This window comes from Antedon mediterranea, chromosome 7 (assembly GCF_964355755.1).
Source record: "Antedon mediterranea chromosome 7, ecAntMedi1.1, whole genome shotgun sequence".
Classification (NCBI taxonomy): Eukaryota; Metazoa; Echinodermata; class Crinoidea; order Comatulida; family Antedonidae; genus Antedon; species Antedon mediterranea.
In genome coordinates, this window is record NC_092676.1 from 17436011 (window position 1) to 17462073 (window position 26063).

The window sequence follows — 26063 nt, forward strand, 5'->3', positions numbered from 1 at the left end:
AGATATTAACAAAATAGTAATAACAAAATTATGTTATTTAATAAATATTTGAATTATTTCACATTTAAACATTACATACAAAGTTTGCTTTTTCATTTTCTGACATATACCATTATGTTAGAAATTAACTCTGGTTAGTTTCAAAACCCAAGAATTTAAAACATACATGGTCAGACACAAATTCTGATTGGCTATTGCTTGCACAAATAACAGTAAAGCGTCTTTCACACCTGCTCCGGTCTGGCTATAATTACGTTTACGCTTACAGCATTTATAGTGACTTTTTGATTTCACAAAGCACCACGCAGCTATTCACATATCGAGTAAAAGTATTAATGCATGGCCACATGGAGCATTGTGAAAATGAAAAATTGAGAGAGATTTTATAATTATGTCGGAGCTGGAGTGAAAGATGCGTATTAACTCAGTTTCAGCAACAAAAATGGATACAGTATTATGTAAAGATTTTGAAAGGATAGCGACAAAACATTTATTTTGATATACAGTATTTGTTATGTGCTGTCCAAATGTGCTGAGTATTCCGTACATGAGAGTTTGGCAAACAACGCTCTAATTAACCTAATTCCCTCACGCAAATCTATTTGCTACTTGTAGTAACAATATACCCTCCACCAGTAATCAAAATATTATATCAAACATAATTTAAACCACTTAATTAATTTAATTCATTAAAACATGAAAAATAAATAATAATACTATACTTTGAAAATGCCATTATCGCATTCATAGAAAAAGATTTTCACAATGTAAATAAAAAAATTAAACAGTTAAATTCCACCAAAAACCTATTGGCTGGCATCAAATTAGAATATTTTTTGCTTTAAAAAAAATGTTAAATTTTAAAATATTTTTTTTGAATCAAATTTTTAGTCAAAGTGAATAAAAATTGGATTATTCAAGAAAACAAACAGACAATATATCTTTAAAGTAAAAAATAATTGTTATAAAATCAACCTTGGAACATTCTGTTCAATGAAAGTTACTTCATACAATAATTTATATAAATCAATTATTTATATTACCCCTTCAGAATTCCTGCTTAAGTAAAAGTGATTTGACCTCAGTTTACAATAAAATCAAGAACAATAATCCACACATCCTAGTAGAACCCATCTTTTTCAGTTTAAAGTTTCTCTATTCCATTATAATTTATATAAATATAATTGTCTACTAGTTTAAACAATGTTTTGTTAATTACAAACAGAATATTATTTTAAAAAATTACATTTTGTGCAATGTCATAGTAAATACTTGTTTATTCAAAAACTTAAATTTAGAACATGATACAGTAGGTCTACAGTATACATAAAAAGAACAATAAAAGCTAGTTTTACTGTAAAGTGAGCACCCACAAGAACATGCTATCTAGATTTTAATCACAATAATTTGATTTCCTGATATCAGTGATTAGAATCCCTATTGTTTTTATTATATATAAAAAAATGTACACTTGATTTTAATGGAATGTTGTATTTTTTATTTACATTTTTATTTTTAATTATCTTATTTGTTGAATTTGGAAAATCAAGATCCTATTCTATATTTTAATACGGTTTAGCTATTCAATTTGTTCTAAATACTATTGAAATATATTAGATGGCGTTACTGACCATGTTCATTGCCCCAATATCGAGCTTTGTTTTCAGAATGGGATGCAAAGGCATCTATGGAACGCAAGTAGAATTTGAGCAATCGCACGCAGCAAAAAAGGAGGACAAGTGTGCAAGAGGAAAGTTTGGAAGATGGATCTTCAAAAATGGTTTAAAAAATGTAAATCATAGTGTCTGGTAAAAGAGCAACATATAATCATGTTGGTATAATATTTACAATTTTTTTTCAAGGTACATATAAACTAATTTATCAATGCAATCAAAAATTGGTAGGAAGTTAAAAACAAAAAGTACTGATAATAATAAATTAAAATTGCTATTAGAATTTACCCAGAAATTTCAGACTACATAAATATTATTTATATACAATTTAGAAGTTTACATAACAATGTGGGTATGCAAAAAATGGTTCACTAAGAAATAAAAATATTACTAATTCTAATAATGTAAAAAAGAACAAAAATAGCAATAAAATACCAATGTAGAAATCAGTATTGTTTCTGCATTGAGCTGTATATTATAAAAAATGAGAATATAGTGGTGAATTCAGAGGGCAATTTGGCATAATTATGCTACCCATTTTTAAATATTTAAATTTTGGAATACTGTACAATGAAAATTGGCAGTGGTGTAATGCACAGGCCAAAGGCTCCTAGTTTAGCACTCCGAAGAGGCCCTCCAAAGCTGGGTAGTTGCATTGGACTGCTCATGCTCTGGGGCCCCTGGGATTAGCCAGTGAGCGCTCATAGTCGTTGCGCCTCTGGCTCTTGGACTATATGCCCCATGTGGTTTTACCTCACAATAAGTAGCATTTTATCAGGAGAAACCTGCTTTCAAAATTCAGTAACCTTCAATGCCTAAGCCAAACTGCTATAATTACCCTTAATACCATAATTGATTATTGCATATCTATCATTTCGGTTGATGTGATCAAGTAATGAAGATTGATAAGCCTCTTGTTTCACTGCTTCTCTTCAGCATTTATTCCTTCTTGGGTTCTTCTTTACGCTTCTGTTTTTTCTCTTTTCCTAGTCACACATGAATTAACTTTTCAGCAGTTTGTTCCCTCCTCGTACGAGGACGTCTCTTTGGACAGCACTTGCGTTTTAAAGCCAATAGCTAATAAAAGTTAAAAAACAAAGTTATTTAACTGTATCATTTCAATAAAGTTAAACAGTTAATAAGTAAAATTAAATAGAATTACCTGGTTAGAACAGAATGACATGAAAGCAAAAAGGACCAAGGCAGACAGTGAAAGATGAGTCCAAAACCGCAGCCAGTCTCGGTATCGTCTCCTGTAATACATAAAATAACGTAATTTGTGACAAAACAGAATTATAAAGACTTCAAAAACACATTAATGTAACAGAAGATATAATGATTCTATGTGATGTACTGCACTGTCTTTAAAAAATACACAAACAATAGTCTTTCAGGGGCTTTGAAACCGTGGCATATGCCAATATACATTGTAGAAAATACATTGACTCCGTAACACATTTTATGGCTTTAGCAAACAAAGAGGGCCTACTGGTAAAGCCCCTAAATGTTAAATATGTGCACTATCAGGATGTTTTTTGCTATAATATCCACAACATTTGGGTGAAATTGCCCCTTTAGTGGGAGACGGCGGATCACTTAAAATATTGGCAACTCTGGCAGTTATAGGAAGACTCAGGAGGTCTGGTTTGGTTTTCTTTGATGGGAATAAAACAAGGCACCTCCTAATGCCACCTACCATTTATAAAGCTCATCCATATGGAGGAAGCGATTCCTATATTCTGGAGGGAGTTCAAACTGTGAAGGCAGGGGAAACAAGGACTCGTAGAAATCTTGTAAAACTGCTTTAACCATCTCTGCATCTTTTAAACTGTGATCAATGTTATCATTCAAACATACAAATTTCCTAAAATAATAATAATAAATAATGTACAGTATTTATTATATAGCGAAAATTCCATATATATGTTAAAATTATGCTTTATTTTATGGAAACATACATGAATGTTGCAATCAGTGCAGTTGGTGGTTTAACCTAACCAGGTACCCATTTGTACACCTGGGTAGAGAATCAAACTCTGTGATAAGACAACAAACTTACAACATACTACACCACACGTCCTCGGTCTATACAGCACCCGACGCGATTCCCAGGCAGTCTCCCATCCAGAACGCAACCAGGCCCAACATCGCTTAACTTCGGTGATCAGACGAGAACCGGTGTTTCAATGCAATATGGCCATATATAATTTATTATTAGGATCTATATGTCACGATAGCATCATATATTCCAACCAAATATATTCTTTAGGCTAATTGACTGTAACAGATAAAACAGTACTTGCGCCAAATAGCTACAAAGTACAAGATATACTTACTTTGGGTTCTTGCGGATGTCATCAAGTTGTCCTATGACATGTGACACATTGGTACGAATCATTTTAAATGCTACTTCATCATCATTAAGAATTTCATGTCTGATAAAGTACAAAAAATAACAAAAAATGCGTAAACAAATATGAGTAAAGTAACCAGGAGACAAAACATCTATGTAATATAATTCTGTTAAATTTAATCCCTTTTAAAAAACTGGAATGTGCTAATTTTGTGTACACTGGGTTTTATTTATTCTTTTCGAAAAGAAGCCCCCCTCTGTTGTTAGCAAAAGAATTTTGAAAAGAATTACGGTATGTACCATATGGTTGTGGGTACAACTATCAGGCAATTTAAAAGCTTAGATGATATATTTAAAAACTTGTGATTTACCTGTACTTATATTTTGCTTTGAAGGTTTCATTCATTTTGACAACAAGTGGTTTGCAATGCTCAACTAAACCAAGGGTTACTTGTGGCTTAAAACAAATAAAAGGCAACTTTATTACAATATAAATATGAAAAATAATGTCTAATTTCCATGTTACGGGTCAGTTTATATTTCTGTCGTCTGCCTCCTCTACTTTCTGTAAGAAATTTTTAACATGTTGTGAATTATTTGTGCTATCTGTCCGCCAAATGAAATTATGAATTCTATTGTCCTTAGTTTACCATGTCTAAACACCGGTTCTCGTCAGATCACCAAAGTTAAAAAACATGGGTCCGGTTAGAGCTTGGATGGGAGACCATCTAGGAATACCAGGTGCTGTATGGAGCTGGGGTCCCATTAGGCATTTGAAATCAGCACTGCTGACTCTTATGGCAGCCCCTGCATCTAGTATCTGCCTCAGATGTATTGGCTTATGCATCTTCTCTGGTTAAGGTGGGCACTGGACGAGAGAAGCCCTTGGTCAATGTTGGGACCAGTCCTGGCTTAGTCATCATTCAGATGAATTCAAGACTAATTGACATTGTCGTTTACGACAGATATATATCGTTTAGTTGAGTGAAATTATGCCTAGCTTACTTACCATAGTATCTGCCTCATAGTAAACTTCTCTCGTTTCTTCTGGTACAAATCCTTGTAGAGACATTGGAATGTGTTTTGAACAGTTAATAAGCTGATTCTCTAAGGACGTCAATGTCTGCAAATCCAATGGAAGCTCAAAAAGTCTTGTTGCTAAGGTACGGATTTCTCTATCTGATAAAACTCTACAGTCGACAAAAAATAGATAATATTTCATACGGTAAAATAAGTTTTTAAGTTTTAATGTTAATCTAAGTGCAATATAGTGCTATGGTTAACAACCTCTTGGTCGAGTGTAATGGCCAAGCTTTTAAATGTCACTGTCTTTTAAAAGTATTTAAAGATATATTATTGTCCTCCCTAAAAATTGTTTTTTTTTTTAATTTCTTTAATTGAATATGCCATTTTAATGTCACATAATAGTTATTCATTTTTACTAAAAATTGAAGAAAATGAAGTGAAAACATAATTTTTACCACTTTTTTTCTATGAAAACTACAAAATAACCAATGAATGAATTCTTTTATTATGTTTTTGAGGGACAATACATCTTTAAATGTCACGGTCAACGTTACAAGCATTATAGTCTGTTTAGTCTCATGGTGTCACAACCAACATATCTAGTGTCACAGTGACCTTTTCAAAGGTCACAGTAGTGGTTGCAATTGTTGTGTTAACAATTTTATGTTAATATTCATTCATTGATAATGGCTTAATTTGTGTAAAGATGTTCATTGTTTACCTTGAGTTATCTGTATCAAATTCAGCGAATATTTCAGAGATGTTAACCTCCTTTGTTTGACTCATCATAAAGTACATAAATGAGAAAGCAAACTGCATGTCTTTTGAATGACGAAGTTGATGTGATGATGTGATTGCAAACTCCTCTTCAAACCTATAAAACAAATACATAAAGACATTTATAAATGCTTTAGATATACTATAAACAGAATATGTGTTAACTGTGGAAAACAACAAAAATAGTAATTAGATTAATAATCTATATTAATAAATACAAATAGAGATCTTCATCAAAACCCAAGCACAATAAATATCTTGTAACACTATAAAAAAAAGGTTCAATGTTTGTCACTAACAATACAGTTGGATCAAGGTAGTCTTAGTTGATTGAAATGATTGTAAATAAACGTGGACTGGAACCAGCACTTATATTAACAATAAACTGAATGCAACTGATAATAGATAAGATAGATAAACATTTTATTCATCATAAAATAAATAAAATTACATTATGAAAATTATCTTCCTTGGCAAGAATATAAATATTAAAAAAATATATAGGCCTAACATATTTAAAATATTTATAAAACAAATTACACAAAAATATTTATAATAATATACTGCATAGGTATGAATAGTGAACGCATCGGTATTACAAACTTCTCTTAAATCGTGAATTAAAAATATGAATAGCATTTGGAACAAAAGATAGTCTAAAACGTGAATTATTTGATCGTGGTGGTCTAACTCTCACTGATCTATTTACAATAAATTCATTGTGTAGTGAGTGAGAACTGTTTCCCATAATTACTGGTCATGGTAACCCATACCACACATGTGACATAAATCAAAGTTTTCAGGTTTTTATTTCAGAAAAGCACATATCTTGTGCAGCTGTGTGTTGACATAAGCCTTTATTTTGTGATTGCACATATCTAAAACATGTACAAATACAGCAAAAGCTTTTAAAAAACACAACGTAAACAACATACTCATCTTGTAGTTCTCTCATGATGTCAACGTCAATCATATGAGGCATGTGGGCAGGCACCTTACGAGCAGTGAAGCCAAACCGATGATTGTAAAGCTTGTTGACATGGCGCAGTGAGTTTCCAAACGTATCTAGAAGCTGCCGACTTCCCGTTCCTCTTGGCGTATCAAACTCATTCTGTTTTTCTAGCTGCTCTATTTGCTTCAGAAATGAAATAAAAAATACATAAAATTAAACACATTATCATCAAGTAAATAACAAATGTGGGATAAATATTAATCAAACTGAATGCAAGTGATGAAAAAATAAGATTCATCTTAAACATTCAACTTAAATATTCACTAGAGAAGTAGTTTGTCAGTTCCAGCTATGACATAAACGTGTATATTGTATAGATGGTTAATTGCAGGGTAACAAATTTGTAAAAAAGTAAATGAATGATTTATATAGGGTGATTGGTGATCCAATCCTGACCTAATGCCAGTGTTGTAACTCATGACTCAACTCCACTCCGTAAGCCTCAAATGAGACTTAGCATATAAGCATGATAAATTATAAAATAGTTTATCCTTTAATTGGTGAGTTACTCCTTGTTGGATTTTTTTTTTTAAAGTAAATTATTATATTGTACGAAGTAATGAAAAAATAAGAATTATCTTTAAATAACATTCAATTAAAATATTCACTGGGGACGTTGAGGAATATTAGAAATGTGGTTGTTAGTTCCAGCTACAATACAAACGTGTATATTGTATTGGACGGACGGCTTAACTGCAGGGTAACCCACTTTAGTAAAAGTAAATGAACGATAATAGGGAGCTTTCGATTTGTAACAAGCTACAGTAGGACCTAGGCCTATGCATATTATGTCATTGGTTATTGAACAGAACTGTGTCAAGGAATTGCATGAGGGAAGCATGTTCCAGTTCCATTGCATACATTCTCTGAATCAAGATTACATAACTAGTTTCCAAGCCCTCGCAAATTGAAAGCTCCTTGTGAAACATCACCCAAACTAACCTCTGTATATTTTGAAAAATCTTGTGACTTTTCCCAAGGTAGAAAACTGCCTTCTCTGTAGAATTGCTGTCTTTGTTTGGCTAACTTATCCAGCTGCCTTTCATCAGCATCTTCACTAAAAATATTTGCTAAGGGATCTGAATTCTGCTTCAACAAGTCTTTCTTTGCAGCAATATCAAGTATATCATGTGTAACAGAATCCTGCAATATCCTCATTTTTACTAATTGTTTAGATTGTCTCTGAATATTGGATTCCTTTAGTTGTCCTATATGTTCAGCAATATCTGTATTTAATAAATTTAATTTTCTACTTGATCTTTGCGATTTCTCTAAATTGAAGGCTGATATATTCTTTAAAATTGTTAAATTATTATATAGTGTTATGTCATTCTTTATATGATCATTTTCATATTTATAATTCTGTTTTATTAAAAGTTTTCTCATTCCCGGATGAAGGTTTTGTTCATTATTCTGGTTATCTTTTTTCTCATTATCTATTTCTTGATATTCAAAATCAACCCCATCCTTTGACTTTCTTTCATCTAAATTGTCATCTTTTAATATATTATTCATTTTAAACTCATCTTGATCTAAGTCTATTGGATGAGCATTTTGTTTATTCATTTTGGGTAAAACTTGACCATTCATAACTGGTTTATTTAACTGTTGCTGTACAAGTTCAGCCATATTCAGATTTTCTTTAGCCTCTTTAACTGCTATTTGATTCTTGTCATCACCAATGATATCGGTATCATCAACTAGTTTCTGATTGGTTGCGTCCTTATCTGCATTATCTTTTTGCAGGTTAGGATTCCCACCAGCAACATTAACATCATGTACAAAAATTTTCGGATCTTGCTGTTGGTCTTGTCTCATCTCAAACTGATTAACACCAACATTGTGTGGTTCAACTGGTTTCTGTGGGTTACCATCAATTTGGTCAACCGGTCTATTACCAATTTGTGGTTCAACTGGTTGTTGCGGATTAAAATCTTTAAATTTATTACCACCAAATTGGTCAACAAGGCCAGCTTTACCAATTTCTGGCTCAACTGGTTTCTGTGGGTCTTGAACTTCTTTAAACTGGTTACCACCAATTTGGTCAACAAGGCCAGCTTTACCAATTTGTGGCTCAACTGGTTTCTGTGGGTCTTGAACTTCTTTAAACTGTTTACCACCAATTTGGTCAACAGGTCTATTTTTACCAATTTGTGGTTTAACTGGATGTTGTGCATTAAAATCTTTAAACTGGTTATCAACAAATTGGTCAACTGGTCTATCATTACCAATTTGTGGTTCAACTGGTTGTTGTGCATTAGAATCTTTAAATTGGTATACAACCCCAGCAAATTCATTTTGCTTAATTGGTATTTGATTTGCAGCAGCAGCCCCATGTGCCTCCTCCCCTTGATGTTGTTCATTCTTTGATACCTGTTTATTATCAACTTGTTTACTGGGTTCTTTGACAACTGGCACTATTTTACCAAATGCATCTAGCTGAATTTTGTCCTGATTATCATACTGCATTTTTGCATTATCATTAATTACAGGTATCTCCTGTTTGCGTAAGTGGAACTCATCTGCTTTAGGTTGCATATGTTTAATTCCATCTTTGTCAGATTTTTTATTCCTACTTTGTTGTTTTCCTTTAGATAAAGGTGTTTTTTTCGCCTTACTGGACAAGTAATTATATATTAATTCAGCCTTTAATTTGGTAAAACCTTTCTCAGTTAAGTCTCCTGCAACATAAAACATTCAATAAATAATTATTAAATAAATTATTTAAAAAAAAAACATTGCATCTGTAACTTGTCCTACACTATTAAAGTCTCCCTCAGAATTGTTGATGTAGATGTTGATATTGTAATGTTCCAAGACAGGACCATATACGGTACTTTACTATGAATATTCAGTATAAATATTTAATTTTTCTCAACATGTGTTCAACTGGTCAACATGAGCATTTGGAGAAACTAAATGAAACTGGCCTCACAGTTGCGCAAAATATGAGTGTTTGTTGTAAGTTTAACATAACCACAACTACTACGTACAGAAAGTGATCTAAAGTGAAAGAAACTAATCACTTCTTTCAACTTTGGACTCTTTGCATGCACAGCGTTAGTTACCACATGACCTGTAACAATCAGTTCAATGTCAAAATGAGCGTTCCCACAAACTTGATCATTTCAGTTATATTCAAAGTTTGCAACTAGTTCCTTTCAGTGATCTATTATAGCCTTTATAGATATTATTATACAAATAATGAATGTTTATGAGTGCAATGGTACAAATAATGGCACGAGGTGAATGATGAAAGGTTATATCAACGAGGCAAAGCCGAGTTGATATAACCTTTCATCATTCACCAAGTGCCATTATTTGTACCATTACACGAATACAAAACATTCATTATTTGTTTTATATAACATCTAGACGTTTTTTTTCGTACACAAAAATGTTTCAAAAAGTACTATTTAACGATCGTTGAATAGTGCGTACTATTGCACGCCATGTGACCCACATTCGTCCAATCAAATGACAGGAATTTATATAGGTGTTATATAATAGTAAATATTGTTACCATCACTTAGTTGTTTTTCTAGTTGCTCCAGCTGCTTCTGAAACTCTGGGGGAAGCTGTTGTTCACCAATATCAGGGACATCTTTATTGACAACATCTTTATTGATTGCACGTGGTCCACTGTAAGAAGGAAAGACTCTCAATAAAATGCAGAAACAGAAAAGGAAACAATATGATGGTTATGATGGTAATAACATTTTTGTAATTTTTTCATATTGTAAAATAGTGGTAATACAATAGATCTCTGGTATTTTTTATTTTCATCTCACTCAGTTAAAAAAAGTGAAATATAATACAACAAATAAGTATAGTAACCACAACAATGTTTATATTGTAATACAGTATTACATTATCTAATTTGATTTAATTAGAAAATTGGTGTGAAACCCACTTATAATACAGTAACATGGTTTGGTCAAATTCTAAAACTATAAAGCAAATCAACACAAACACACTTCAAACCTTTTTTCAAAAAATGTTTTGTTTCAAACCTTTTTATTTAACTTTTTGCATTGGAAATTTTAGTTTGTTTCTATTTCTACATATAAAGTGGCTACACCACCTACAAATTTTTTTGTAATAATACATATAAAGAAGCTTTATTTAAAAACAAGAAGTAAAATAATAATATACTAACATTAGATTTGAGTCAAATTCTTCAAATACAAAATTATCTTCCTCTGTTTTGGTGTTATTCTTGCTATCGTTCTTGATAACCATCAATGCCCTCTCTGCTAATGGTATTGTGTTGACAGTTACATTAAATGTTACCTAAAATACAACATTACAAAATCACTCAAGTAAAACCTTCAGAACCCAACAATGTCAATAGGGTGTCCATTCAATAGGAGGTGTCCATTCAATAGGAGGTGTCCATTCAATAGGAGGTGTCCATTCAATAGGAGGTGTCCATTCAATAGGAGGTGGCCATAGTGTTAAAACATTGCTCTTTATTCATTTTATTTATTTTCATTTATTCATTTCCCAACCAACAGTGAACTCATGGTTCACCACTTACAGGAGGGAACATTTCACAGACATTTGTCCTCTATAATAATAATGTCCTAAATGACGGTTCTAATGTATAAGGTATAAAAGAACAACCACTTTTGAAAAAGGTGATCAACATGTATTAATGCTTTCTTGAAACTGAACAATATCATTCTTCTTGGTGCATAAAAAACATCAAAACTTTAAATGTTGAAATCAAAGGTCAAATTCTTGGTATAAATGCATTTTTCACGATTAAATCTAAAAGTACATTAAAGAATAATTGAAAAATTTTGAATGGTGTAAACTTGCCTAAAGAACACTACTTACATTTAACCCAGATCCATCCGACTTGGTTCCTTCTACAAAGAACGAAACATTCTGCTCTGTGTGGTTTTTGTATAATACTAGATGCATTGTTTTGAATTTTTGTGCAATTGTTCCTGTTCGTACAATGTTATTATTGCTGTAGTAACCACTGGCGATCGTACCATTGTTTCCAAACATAGATGTTACATTGAAATATCCAACTTGAACACCTAAAAATACAAATCTTTGGCATTAAAACTACACGCTAACTGGCTATGTTTATATATGCCTAGAAAAACATAAATAAACAATGATATAATATGTATATTATTCAGCAGGAACAATTCTTTAATTGACAGACTTTTTTCATACTCTGTATTCATTTAGATACTTTCAATTCCACTAGTACCAACCTTTTGACCTCTAGAGTGTGTTTAGAAGTCATCCGGCCATACGTCATTCCAAACATGACATCATCCAACTCATATTAGTACTGTACCTTTCATGACAACAATGTCCATTATTTGTTGTATAATAATATACACGGTGAATATACAATTTACCTTGTGGCATGGTGATGATTTGTCCAGAGTACTTGATTTCAGCTGAGAACAGCCTGTGTAAATTCTTTGAGCCACAATCTCCTGCATCAAAACCGCATTCAGGGATATTACAAGACTGAAAAAAAAAGTACATTACTAAATGCAAATTGTATAAATTATGCATGTTGGAATCTATGGAACGCCTCCTCTGCCTTCAGTTCACATTTATCATGCAGTACACACCAATCGTCATGCAGTACACACCAATCGTCATGCAGTACACACCAATGGTCATGCAGTACACACCAATCGTCATGCAGTACACACCAATGGTCATGTAGTACACACCAAACATCATGCAGTACACACCAATCGTCATGCAGTACACACCAATCGTCATGCAGTACACACCAATCGTCATGCAGTACACACCAATGGTCATGCAGTACACACCAATTGTCATGCAGTACACACCAATCGTCGTTCACATTTATCATGCAGTACACACCAATCGTCATGCAGTACACACCAATTGTCATGCAGTACACACCAAACATCATGCAGTACACACCAATTGTCATGCAGTACACACCAATCGTCATGCAGTACACACCAATCGTCATGCAGTCAAATATTGCGTAATTTATACCGCCACCTATCGACAAAATCGAATATCACGTGAGGTTTATTAGACGGCTGTAAAACTAAGACTATTTAAACTTCTTTTATGGAATTCAATAATTGCAATGGCCTCCTAGCCGCGCCTGTGTCTCGCATAATAAATTATTGTATATATAAAAAAACAGAGCATTCACAGAGATGTGTAGCGGTTAAAATAAGTACAGTATGTCAAACATAAAAGAAATCTTAGAGTCGATGGCCTAGTTTTACAGCCGTCTAATAAACGTCACGTGATATTCGATTTTGTCGATAGGTGGCGGTATAAATTACGCAATATTTCACTGCATGACGATTGGTGTGTACTGCATGACGATTGGTGTGTACTGCATGACAATTGGTGTGTACTGCATGACCATTGGTGTGTACTGCATGATGTTTGGTGTGTACTGCATGACGATTGGTGTGTACTGCATGATGTTTGGTGTGTACTGAATGACGATTGGTGTGTACTGCATGACCATTGGTGTGTACTGCATGACGATTGGTGTGTACTGCATGACCATTGGTGTGTACTGCATGATAAATGTGAACGACGATTGGTGTGTACTGCATGACCATTGGTGTGTACTGCATGACCATTGGTGTGTACTGCATGACCATTGGTGTGTACTGCATGACCATTGGTGTGTACTGCATGACGATTGGTGTGTACTGCATGACGATTGGTGTGTACTGCATGACCATTGTGAACTGAAGGCAGAGGAGGCGTTCCATAGGAATCTACTCAAATGTTAAGGCTGGAGCGCTGCAAATAAAGTCTGAGGCTCCTCAATCAAATTTCCTCAAAATTGTCAATGATAAAAAATGGGAATAAAGTAAATCCAATAGAAATGTATGATGTACTTTCTTCACAACTTAATACATGAATTGAATTGAATTGAAATTTATATTTATACTGGGTAACCTCTTCAGTCAAAGACTGGTCTCCCAGAGGGCCCAGTTGGTGATCAGTGGCTGTGATGTACTAATACACCGGGGTAACCCCCTACTCGTCTCGAAAGATGTACTAGGTTCTTTAAAGTGCACACGAGCTAGATGTGTACACTGGATCTACGGTTTATAGTCCTTATCCGAGAAGACTCGTTCTACCACCAGAACATGCACAAACAGTTTCTGGTTTATTACGTTGCACCTACCAAGTCTCTTAGGTCTGTTGATCATGTGATATGATAGCAAACACTAGACAGACAATTTTCAAGAATATTCCCATTTAGGTATACATACCTGATCACAGTATTTATCAGCAATCCAGCCATTTGCACAACCAGTGTTACAGTACACTGAAATAAACAGATTAAGTTTTAATGGTGGTCCTGGACGACTCTATAAAATTTTGGAAGTAATCCAGACCAGGATCCCAATTCTGGGCCACTTTTTATTATTTTACTAAATTTAGGCTGTATATCTAAACTACAAAACGGATCTTTAGCAAATGTAAACCACAGATAGATATGTGGTCACAAAAGACTTAGGAGGCAATCTGGACCAGGATCCCAATTCTGAACCACTTTTTATTATTCTACTAATTTCAGGTCGTACATCAAAACTACAAGGCAGATCTTTATTTTTTTTCACTTTATACACTTTGAGACATTTCAGAATTATATATTATTTAAACTTGCTTTGTTCCAGAGCAGCTCCACCAGCACCACCTCCAAAATGGCCACCAGCACTAGCATGAACACCTATAAAATAACAATTTTTTTAATCAAATTGTTTAAACATAATCTAACACTTATAGGATTCTTCTGATGAAGAAACATAAAACGTGTCTAAAATTAAAGGTATGTTGAATTTTATGCTCTTAGTTTGTTTAAAAAAAATGTACAATCCAGTATATTCTTCAGGGGAACCAGAGCCAACATCATTGTGGATATATAGTAGCACCTATGTTCTCTATTTTTGACACTTGATAAACATTACAGATAAAATTATAATCTCTAAATAAATATATATTATTACCTTTACAATCTCCACCATCCCAGTCACATTCTGAGGTATTGCAAGCTTTATCACAATAATTATCTTTGATCCAAGATGAAGGACACCCCTCTGCACAATTTGGAACAGGCCATGTCAAATAAACCTAAACAAAGTCGTACCATAGTTTGTTTTTATCACAAAATATAAACATTGATTTATAATCAGAAATGCTCTATGGAACTTAAAAAGCAAAGAGCTTGTTACACTTTTAAAAATACTTTATTCATTCTCACTTATTTTTTTGCAAAAACCCTGAGAAACTTAATCTTCAATACCTGATGCGGGTCTACCAGACCAAAAATTCAAACACTAGGGTAGTAGGGATGACGTAAACAAAGTTTAGGGGTGGGTGGGATAAAACAGTACTTTTATTAGATTAGTGCTGTATTGTATGTTGATATAAAGTTTGTGGTAAAACATGTATGTAGTTCTGAAAAGAACTGATCAACTGAACATTTTGATCAATTTGATTTAGTTATTCTGAGGAGTTAGAATGCAGAAAGTCCATGAAATTGGGGAATATAAGTGATATTGAGTGGGATAGGTGTGAAAGCAAAGTGTGAGCCTTGCTCACTGGGTGGAAAGCTGTGAGCTGTAGGCTGACATTAAGGAAGAAATTAAATTAATACATTCTTAGGTAATCTTTAAGTTAAAAAATTTTGCATTTTCTGTAAAAAGTAAACTTTTTCATACTTTGCATTCATTTAGATACTTTCAATTCCACTGGTACCAACCTTTTGACCTCTAGAGTGTGTGTAGAAGTCATCCGGCCAGACGTCATTTCCAAACATGACATCATCATTGAGGTAGATAAACTTTTTAGACAGCCCAGGGATCTGATGTAAGTGGCTCTCAATGGCAGGAGAGCCAAATGAAGGCAGATGTGACTGGTTTTGAAAAATGTCCTACATTGAAGATACAAATAGAATAAGTAACTAATTACTATCTACATTCAATTCAATAAAACTTTATTATCCCAAACTCCGGGGAACAGTTATTTTCAGAACTAATATACGTGGTGTACCGAATAAATTATCATCGCGTTCAGTATTTATTTTTCTCATGATCAGTATTCTGAAGCTTTAAGGACTAACATTGAAAGTATTGGAAAGAGCTTCATCCTTCATGATATTTCTAATCTTATTTAAAACAAAGTCAGAACTCACAAAAGCATTCGAACTGTGATGGTCCAAACGAAATGAAAACGTTCACGGTTCAGCGCACAACACAGTGACTACCTAAAGTTAAACCAACTGCGCTATGCCACTCTCTCTTTTGTTTACATTTATTTTGGCAAGACAATGGAAATACCTTGGTTCTTGTACATTCTATGCTAATCTATATCAGTAAAATTCTAACCTTGTGTGTAACAACTGTGACCCTTGGATTGTCCAGGTTCAGCCATGATGGAATTTGTCCATTAGTGACGATGTATATGTGACGTACCCACGGCGTGTATCGTTCAACTGATCTCAACGAGTAACGTAACTCTTCATTGTCCTCAAACCTGCTTGCTGAAACATCTTCATTTCCTTTAAACTCATCCTACATAATAGTTTTATTTGAAAAATTGAGTCAAAAAGTCAGAGACCATAAAACTTGTCAGGCAAATTAACATTATTATTACATTATTTTTATACCATACAATGAACAAACACAGTTAATATGCAAGAAAATGTAATCATTTGTATTGTACCAGGGATAAAAGGAAATTGACACATTAAACTACTAACCTCTTCAATATTCCATATAAGGTATGCAGAAACAACCTTCATTCCATTGCTGGCATCACTATGTTCAAACTGTAACAAATTGAGAGTGTATACATGATACATAGAACCTTACTATAATTCACCAAATCACTGTGTCTGTCTGGCTTTATTTATTCAGAGACTAAGGGTTGTCCGTTGCATTCGTATTCCGTATATGTTCTATATAGGCTCCTTCTCATTGATTGATTTTTAAAGCCTGGATATAGTCTTTTAAAACATACCATCATGTTTATGAATACTGACTTTCTAACAATCCCATGAACTAAACTAAAAAAAAACAAAAACACTTGTTTTCTGTATCTAGACCCAAAATTGATTGGTTGATTTTGAATCCAATTATTTTTTCATTATTTTATTTTAAATTAAATATATTTTTATTTTATTTTTAAATTCTTGTCTTCTATATTCATGCTATTTTCTTATTGTATTGTTGTGAGAGTCCTTAATGATCAGCTTCGGCTAGATGGACCACCCTTGTTAAATATTGTTAAAATAAATATATGTGTGCTATATAAGTGTTAATGTTATGTTACTGAAACCCTTGAATTTACAATTGTGGTGTTGGCTGTATTCTACAAAATAGTAATACCTGTGATAATATGGACTTAGCTGCTTCTTCATCAGGCACTGTCATCAAAGCTACACCTTCTACATTGTGCAGCTCAACCTTAAACAAAACAATTTAATTTCTGTGAGTGAAATAATCATACAGTACTATATAATCAAATTCATTCTGACCACCATTACATGCATACGTTCATAATATTGTTTTTATCTTATGTGAGTTCATCCCACTTTTGATTCCATATACAGTACTAGTGAGATATGAGAAGACTGTAATTTCACCTCCTTATTTGCATATTTCATGTAACTTGGACTACTAATGTGCATACTTTTAAAGTGAAAAAAAGGTGATTATGAGAACATAAAATTTTACATTAGAGCATAAATATGTACATTCTGATTAAATCAGTGAAAAAATCCACTCTTTCTGACTAGTAGTTTTTGACGCCCAAGGCCTTCCAGCGTTGGAGGGCCACTTTAGAGTTCCTAAACCAGGGGCCTCAGGCCTCTGTGTATGAATACACTATCAAAAATGCATTATACATACCTCTGTTATCCTCTCCCTAAAATCATCATCCTTTATGATATTTCTGACTTGTAATTTAGTTGTGTTTTTACTAACACCAGTCACTAATAGCTTATCTTTCAGCAACAACGTTTTATCACCAGTCAATTCACTGGACTACAAAAACAAATAATACGACAACATTAAAGGATTTAAATTTGTTTCAAAATGTCTTCACTGTAAATTGATGTCAGTTATTTTATCTGTGATGTGTGTGTGTGTAAATAAACAGCTCACCAGTGGCAACATATTTAATAATGTTAACCATAAAGTAAAGTTAGTGGTTGTGTGTAAACAAATGAGAAGCAGGTTGTTTTGAATGGTGGAGTTGGGGGTGCGAAACTGGGAAACAAATATTTAGGGTCATTATGAAATTGGTGCTTTGTAATTTTAAGAGATAACTGTGCCAGTGTTTAAACAAGTGCAAGTATATAATGTTTGTTGTACGAGAGAATGTACCTGGTGTGTGAAAATCTGTGATAATACCATATACGGCTCTGTGGTCAAATGGTATGATACGTGAGTGAGAGGTCGCAGGTTCAAATCCCGCCAGAGACATTTTTTCATACAACTAAAAATACAGAATTTTCGCCGATGAGCTATCCTCAACACGATTATAAGATTATGTTTCGAATATGAGCACTGTTTCTATAATTTGACAGTATGATTTATATATATACTGTATTATAACAATAATAAAAGCTGTAGTAATGTAACAAATAATTGTTATGGTTGTATAAAATATAAACTAATATTAATACAAATGTGTCTTCTACTTACAATATATACTCTGTTCATTGTAATATTTTTATCTCCCATTCCCAGCACCTTTGTTGCTTTCAATATACTGTCAACTTAAGTAAACAAACATATTAACTTTATGAAAATTAATTATGTGAAAATAAAGAAATCATTTTAGGAGAACGAATCAATAACTTTGTGAAAATCAACAATGTAAACCCTAGACATTAAATGCTACCTGAGTGGTCTTTGTAAAAATGCCTGGCTAAGTGATCTTGAGCATTTGCTAATGGAATGTACGTAATAGGAGAGCTTATTTCTCTGAAGTTATAGAAACCCATGTATTCTACAATGATATATACAAACTATTATAGCATGGTTTATTTTTGCTTCCTATTTTAATGGCCTACAGTGGCTTCCAGTCCAAGATTTAATAAAATACCGAATCAGCAGATTAATTGGTTAAATAATATTTGTTTTAATTTAGAACAAATATAAATGAATTTTTTTTTATTATGAATTATGTAATAGGTCAATGATTAACATTGCATTCAACTTTGTGAGGATTTAAATTTAGACGCATTTTAATCAACAAACACTAATGTAAAGTGAAGTTACCAATGTCATAATACTATTATTATTTATTCTAAATTACTCCTTGATACAAATTGGGGGAAACCCAGGATTTTTGCTGAAAAGTTACATTTGTTTTGGCCTCACAAGCGATTGAAAAGTGGGTCAATTACAGAACAAAAACAAAAATATCAATTCATACGCAATGCGTGTTGGGATTTATAGCGGGCCGCTAAAATTATTAGAATCGTCTTATTTTTCACATTTTTAACCATTTAAAGATGAAAAAAGTTATCTCAATAGGACCATACAATATTTATTTTTACATTTAAATGTAGGTTGTGACCTTAAATTAGATCTAAAAAATGTAGGAAATTGGACTTTAATTCTTTAAAAAAACCTATCTTGTTTATTTAAAATATTTTTCCATCTATGGTTTAATCACACTTCAACTCATGAATAATTCTCACATTCAACTCATAAACATTCATTGTATACCTTAAGCAAAGACAAAGAAACAAAATAATAATAATATAAACCATACCTTCTTCCTGATTTGAAAACTCTGCCAATGTATATGTTGGTCCAGCTTCCTTATTTACAGTCATATTAAATAGTCTTGTCATTTTTAAGAATGTTGGGTTATAAATTGACAACTCTAAACTAGTTATAGCTGATGGAAGAGATCTACTAAAAATTAACGTTTTAGCAGTGATGCAATTTTTCTTTTTACAATACACATATCTGAAAAACAGAAACAGAGTTATATTTGTAGTGGAGCTGTAGCTTGGTGGTTATCATGCTTTCCTTTCAATCCCTAGCTCCAGGGTTCAATCCTGACCTAGTGCCAGGATTGTAACTCACAACTCTTTCAACTCCTCTCTCTAAGCCTTTTATTGGAAGTACAATTTTATCCTGTAATTGGTGAGTTTGTGCTCGCTGTTGGATTTGTATGAACAAAAACAAGGCATTTTTTCTGTAAGAATTGACAAATTGTTAAATTTATATGAAGCTAAAAAATTACAATTTCAAACATTTATATTTCTTTATTAAATTAACAAATTCAAATTTACTTTTTATATATACTATAATTTACAAAATTGGAAAATATAAAACAAAAATATAATAACTAAAAAGATATGACAATAAAAATTATTAATATAACTATTATTATTAATATCATCATTCAAATATTTATGTTTAAAATTGTGATTAGAGAGTTTAGTGGCTTGTGGCCGGTCAATTAAGAGAGCAATACACTATATAGTAATAGCACATTAAAACATGAGATTTATAAGGTACAGTACACTGTACCTACATTACTGCAATGAGCCAGATGTCTTTATGGCTTAATTGCACAATTCTTATTGCTACTTATTATAATTTTTTTAGGATAGTCAAATCTCTTGGAAAGCTGACACATTCAAGATAGGAAAAAGTGTTGGATTATGGTAGATGTCTACTTACAAGAGTTAATGAATTCAAAACTAAATATTAAAAAGTATTTTATTACACAAATGAGAAAAAAGCAGTTATAATTATATTTTACCTATCAAAAAGGGATGTGCATGTCCCTAACTGGGTTAAGGGGGGGGGGGGGGAGTGGAGGGGCAAGCATTATTATAGTGTAAGTAATATCAATCTAAAATATCTTAAAGCAGAAGCAAGTACGGTAGTTTATTAGTGGTTTATGGCAATGTGAAACTGAACTCGCTTAAGTTGACTATTCATGCAACTGAACGAAATTGAACTTTAGAGTGTCGACAATAGAATGGATTCTAACTAGGCATGTGTACAACACAAAAACTCATATTTATTATTTAATATATTTGTGACAACAAACAGATCGTGGTTACCCCGAATCACATGCATGACACGATTATAAAGTTTTCAGTTCCAGAGAGAGTAAACCATGTTCACCTTAACTGAACTACACATGTCAACTAATTTTGCTTTACTGTAAGCTGTGGTCAGTTACTTTGAGTTGCGGTCAGTTACTTTGAGTTGCGGTCAGTTACTTTGAGTTGCGGTCAGTTACTTTGAGTTGCGGTCAGTTACTTTGAGTTGTGGTCAGTTACTTTGAGTTGCGGTCAGTTACTTTGAGTTGTGGTCAGTTACTTTGAGTTGCGGTCAGTTACTTTGAGTTGCGGTAAGTAACAGTACTTTGAGTTGTGGTCAGTTACTTATAGTTGTATATTATGTTTAATTTAACAGTTTGTTTCAGATTTGAAAAAAAAGAATGAACAGATAACTTACTGTGTTCCATTTTGAGATAAAATACCATTGCTATATTAAAAGAAATAGAAACATTTTAATAACTACACAGATCAAAAAATTAATTGTACTACTGTATTTGCTTTCATTCTGCTTTTAAAATAAAATATTATTACTGGCTCAAGTCTATTCTAGATAGATTTCACAAACTTTTACAAATACAATGAAAATGAGTTTACTATTGATCCTTACCTAGATGAATTCATAGTAAGAGCTACATGCTTTGCTTTGACTGTGTTTAATTCTTCTATAAGCCTAGAGTCAGACCCATTGACCCATGTATAAACAATATCAATTGGAATTGGCAAACACATTCTGAAAATTACAGAAAAAAGACTACAAATCATAAACAACAACAAATTCCAAAACTGAAGACTCCCCTCTGTGATGTCTTTCTGCGAAGAAGCTGACGATTGACTCATTTTAGAATGAAAAGTGTAATAATATTTTAACATGTACTGTACTGGGCGATACTGGGTGTAGGCCTAGATTAGTTAGTATCGTGACCAGATAACTTTTTTGTATTACCTATCTTGAAAAAGTTTTCCACCTATGTTGTCATGGTAAACATTAAATAAAGCAGAATATTGATCTTGACTCCATTCCAATGCTACCTATAAAAAAAGGGGATAATTGTAATTAATAAAAATCATAGGTTGGTATATTGAAAATATTCTTTTTTCCAAACCAATAATTAGTAATACAAACTAACCTTGACAGTTTCGCTACAAACCAGATGAACATTTTCAATCATCATAGGTTGGTGTATTTATTTCTTGAACCAATCTTAATTAACTAATTGTATGCATGCAAATGTAACCATTTGCATTTTAATTCCTAGTTAGGCATATTTTTTTGTGATTAATTCTAGTAGTACTAGCAATTATGGTGTAGATTTTGAATTGACTAGGCCTAGGCTATAATAATATAATAGGCCTAGGATAGGTCTTTATTAGTTAGGCCTATCTAGTAGGCTAGTTAGAATAGAATATTTTGATTCAAATTCCACTGAAGAAATCTGCATACACTTACTGCTACTATACAATACGTGTACGTCCACTGACGAGGCTAGGAGCTAGTTAAAAATAGTTTTATAGCCTAGGCCTCTATATCCACCTAGCTAGTAAAAGTAGGCCTAGCCTATCTTGTTAGATAGGCCTGCCCCCGGCCTGGCACAAACCCCACCACACTCTGCACTCTCTACTCTCTGCTCTGGCCAGCTTACCTCTCCAAATTGAAAAGCTGATACCAGCACTAAAACGACACCGGTAAAGCACAAAATTGTTCCGTATCGATGCGATAGACATGAGTACGTCTGTTTCTGCACAATTTTGAACATGATGTGTATTAATTATTATTGTACTTTGATCCAAATAATCAAAAGACGATCGCGGAATCGTATATCGATGTGGAAGCTGCCATGTTGCAAGTTTTAAATAGAGGGCGCTATAATAGTAAACAATGAGATAATAGGTATGGAACGAAGGTTGCGCCAAAGCAAGAAATTAAGTTGGTTTAAAAGTGTACAGTATTCGATTGTAAATTTTGTTGATATTTTAATTATTCTTTAATTTTTAATTTTCAGTTTTTTCATTTGCTTGTAATTCAAAAATTGAATGATATTTAAGTACTAGAAAATAATATTATATCCTATTCTTTGTTTGTACTTCTTTAGCGTTCCACAGTAAAGTGAAAACAAACCGCTGCCGACGACAAATGTTCGTGCATAATTATTTCGTGTACAAAGAAGGAAGAAAAACCAACATTTTGAATGAATTTATATAAACTAAACATCAACTAATCCTATAAATTTAATAATTTATCAGTTAGAAAAGACTCATGTCCATGATAAGACAGGAATAGGCTGTGGATCTTAGTTAGGCCTATCTGCTCTCCTCTGTGTGTTTTCTACGGCGGAAATGACAGGCAATTATGCACGAATTGTCTGGTGGTTAAGCGAGGCCGATGACCTAACACAAGGCCTAGCAATTTTACGTATAAAGCATGGTTTTGTAATATTTGCTGAACATCTTATCTGAGAATGAACAATGTTGACTGTTTTAGATACTAGGCCTATCTATTAGGCCCAAAACTACGTTGATTATTTAGCACATATTTATTAATAATTTATCAAATTAAACAATTTGCATCATGGTGCTTAGACCCACAGCGTTGGGCAGCAAATACCTTCGAATCCTACTAATATTTATTATCATATATTTCATGACTTTTTATCTTATTTTGCCAAATGTGTTACGCGACTATCCATATTCCAGCTATTTTGCTCCAAAATGGAATATATATCGAAAGGCCGTAGATTTGAACGAGGATCGTATACAAGTTGCAGAGGACTATTTGAGGTCCGTAAATGCAGCTAAAAGTAGGCAAATGTACAGTCAAAAAACGCCAGCAAAATATGTCATAGGTATCATCACAGTTCAACGCTTTTCATATGACAGAAATACTCCTCAACCGAAATATCTTACGCAAGTTGTTGCACGATTACATAACTTAATCGCAAAATCTTCATCACAGTCGGATTATCAATTGTTTGTGTGCAATGTGGACAGCCAAGGTAGCAGACACGATGAAGCCATCCATCTTTCTAACTACGTCAGAATGGTCAGCAAAAACGAAAATGGTAACTCGAGAAATAACTGGAATACTAACCGTTGGGAACGCGAGAAGTTGGATTACATTTACTGCTTAGAGCAGGCTTGGCTGTACGATTCCAAATATGTTCTTTTACTTCAAGATGACGGCTTACCGCATTTCAACTTCATTGAAGTGTTAGAATACCTTGTGAGTGACCACTTAGAAAATAGAATTCAAGGTGGTGACATGCGGCCAAATTTGGAAAAATGGGCGTGGCTAAAACTCACGTTCCCTGAAAATCTTGCTGGATTCACAAGGAACTGGCGCTTTGTTCTTGAATGGATTTGCATTTCATTAATATTAGCGAGTGTTAATACATTATTGGCATTATGTTGTTACAGATATACATTAATATCTCTATCTTTTTTCTATATTATTTTTATTGTCAGTTTTTGTTTCTATTTAAACTTCACATGGGCTATTGGTAGGCCAATGTTTGTGAACTTTGGGTATGAGAATAAGCATTCATATTCACTTAAACCAGCTACCTCCTGCTGTCTTCCAGCAGTGTTGTATCCATCAAAAAATGTTCGCGATATTTTAAATTACCTCGAGAACGTCCGTTGCAACAATGATTTGCCTATAGATTTTGTTTTGCCTAATTATGCGGAAAAATCTGGTTTAAAAGAGTACCTCGCATCGCCAAATTTGTTTACGCATATCGGAATGTTCTCGTCACTCAGACAGCGAAATGATCCAAGAACAGCGTGGGCATATTTGCGGGAAATTTAATTAATAAACCGAATTAAAAAGTTGTTTAATAGTTATTGCAGGGAACATGTTTACCAGTGTAGCATAGAGACGCATAACTACCTTGATACATGTGATAGATAGCAAAAACTGCAATAACAATACAATGCACTTTTTTTTTTTTGTATATTTAGGCAAATTTCCAAGGATAACCATAAGCAAATTCATTCACTATCCTTATTAAAGGTGGCAATCCCATTCACAAGACAATATATACACACATGCTCTACATAAACAAGTCTTTGAGGGTGGAGTTGTTGTAATTTGTCATTAGAAAAAAACATGACAGACTATAAACCCAGGACCCTTAGATTAGTAGCCAAGCATCATAACCACCACTTTCATATTGATTACTAATTATTGAGATCAAACATTTCAAGGACAAATTGTCTTGTTGCCCACCTAATAATTATGCTTTCATTGATAATTAACTGTATAATATCTTTACAATTCTGTACTGTATGTGTTGAATAAGATGAAATTGGTGCTCAGCATGTGGACTCGACCATTTAGTTTGAATAGAAATATGTAATATGACTAAGTGGAAAAAACCAATTCAGTATATGGCCGAGTTTAAGCCCACAACCCCTAATTTAAGATGAATTCAGATAAATTCAATCCTAGTTTTATAATCCATCTGCCAAATTTTCGTAACTTGGTCAAATATACTTGTATCAATGTTGAATTATATGCCCACCAAGTATCAAACCTATGGTCATAATCAGTGTTGGTTAGTATACTAAAAATGAATGTATAATCAGTGAAGAAAATATTGTTTGTTTGTATACACAAGCAGATGTTGCTTTGTATTTTGAATAATTTTCTTAATATATTTTAAACTCATATTTTCTTAAAACATAAATTGAAAGAATAGGAAAGAAAGGTGCTATTTTTAAAGTGTAATACTAAAACCTTCAAATTATATTATTTAATTTTATGATCAAATCAAGGAAGTTAAATGTTAAGTATTCTATATATAATCTGGGAAATTAAATGTACAGTACATCATTATTTTTATTTATTATTGAGTGTATTTAAGAATTATAAAAAAGAGGGTGAATTTTGATTAGATCACACCCACAATGTTTACACTTTATTGTGACAGCAAGACACGGCATTAATTGAAATTCAGAATTTTTTTAAGCAATAATTTTAATACAGTAATATACATTGTGTGCTTTTGATCATGAAATGTACAAATTAGTATCTTAGCAATAGCATGTAGAATTATAATCATTGTTTGTTTATACTATATAATCATGCTGTAAGTGTTATTTAATGCAAATTTATGCATAGTACTG

The 26063-nt window shown here is 32.8% G+C and overlaps 2 protein-coding genes across 2 annotated transcripts; one reads left to right on the forward strand and one right to left on the reverse strand.

Moving 5' to 3' along the window:
* Window positions 1-33: 33 nt before the first annotated feature.
* LOC140055025 (N-acetylglucosamine-1-phosphotransferase subunits alpha/beta-like) lies at window positions 34-22777 on the reverse strand. Its single transcript, XM_072100175.1, has 27 exons — window positions 22583-22777; window positions 21886-21971; window positions 21550-21672; window positions 21340-21369; window positions 19628-19827; window positions 18550-18623; window positions 17752-17886; window positions 17230-17307; window positions 16602-16670; window positions 16228-16413; window positions 15603-15773; window positions 14848-14971; window positions 14508-14570; window positions 14110-14165; window positions 12226-12340; window positions 11684-11892; window positions 11001-11134; window positions 10365-10483; window positions 7784-9522; window positions 6765-6964; window positions 5774-5926; window positions 5036-5216; window positions 4398-4483; window positions 4010-4108; window positions 3370-3537; window positions 2836-2926; window positions 34-2750 (listed from the first exon to the last, which is right to left on the reverse strand). Exons 1-27 carry the CDS (start codon window positions 22694-22696, stop codon window positions 2664-2666), a joined length of 4890 nt encoding a protein of 1629 aa, XP_071956276.1. The 5' UTR covers window positions 22697-22777; the 3' UTR covers window positions 34-2663.
* An 803-nt stretch (window positions 22778-23580) lies between these two features.
* LOC140055454 (post-GPI attachment to proteins factor 4-like) lies at window positions 23581-24744 on the forward strand. The gene has a single exon (XM_072100792.1). It carries the CDS (start codon window positions 23581-23583, stop codon window positions 24742-24744), a length of 1164 nt encoding a protein of 387 aa, XP_071956893.1.
* The last annotated feature ends 1319 nt before the right edge of the window (window positions 24745-26063 follow it).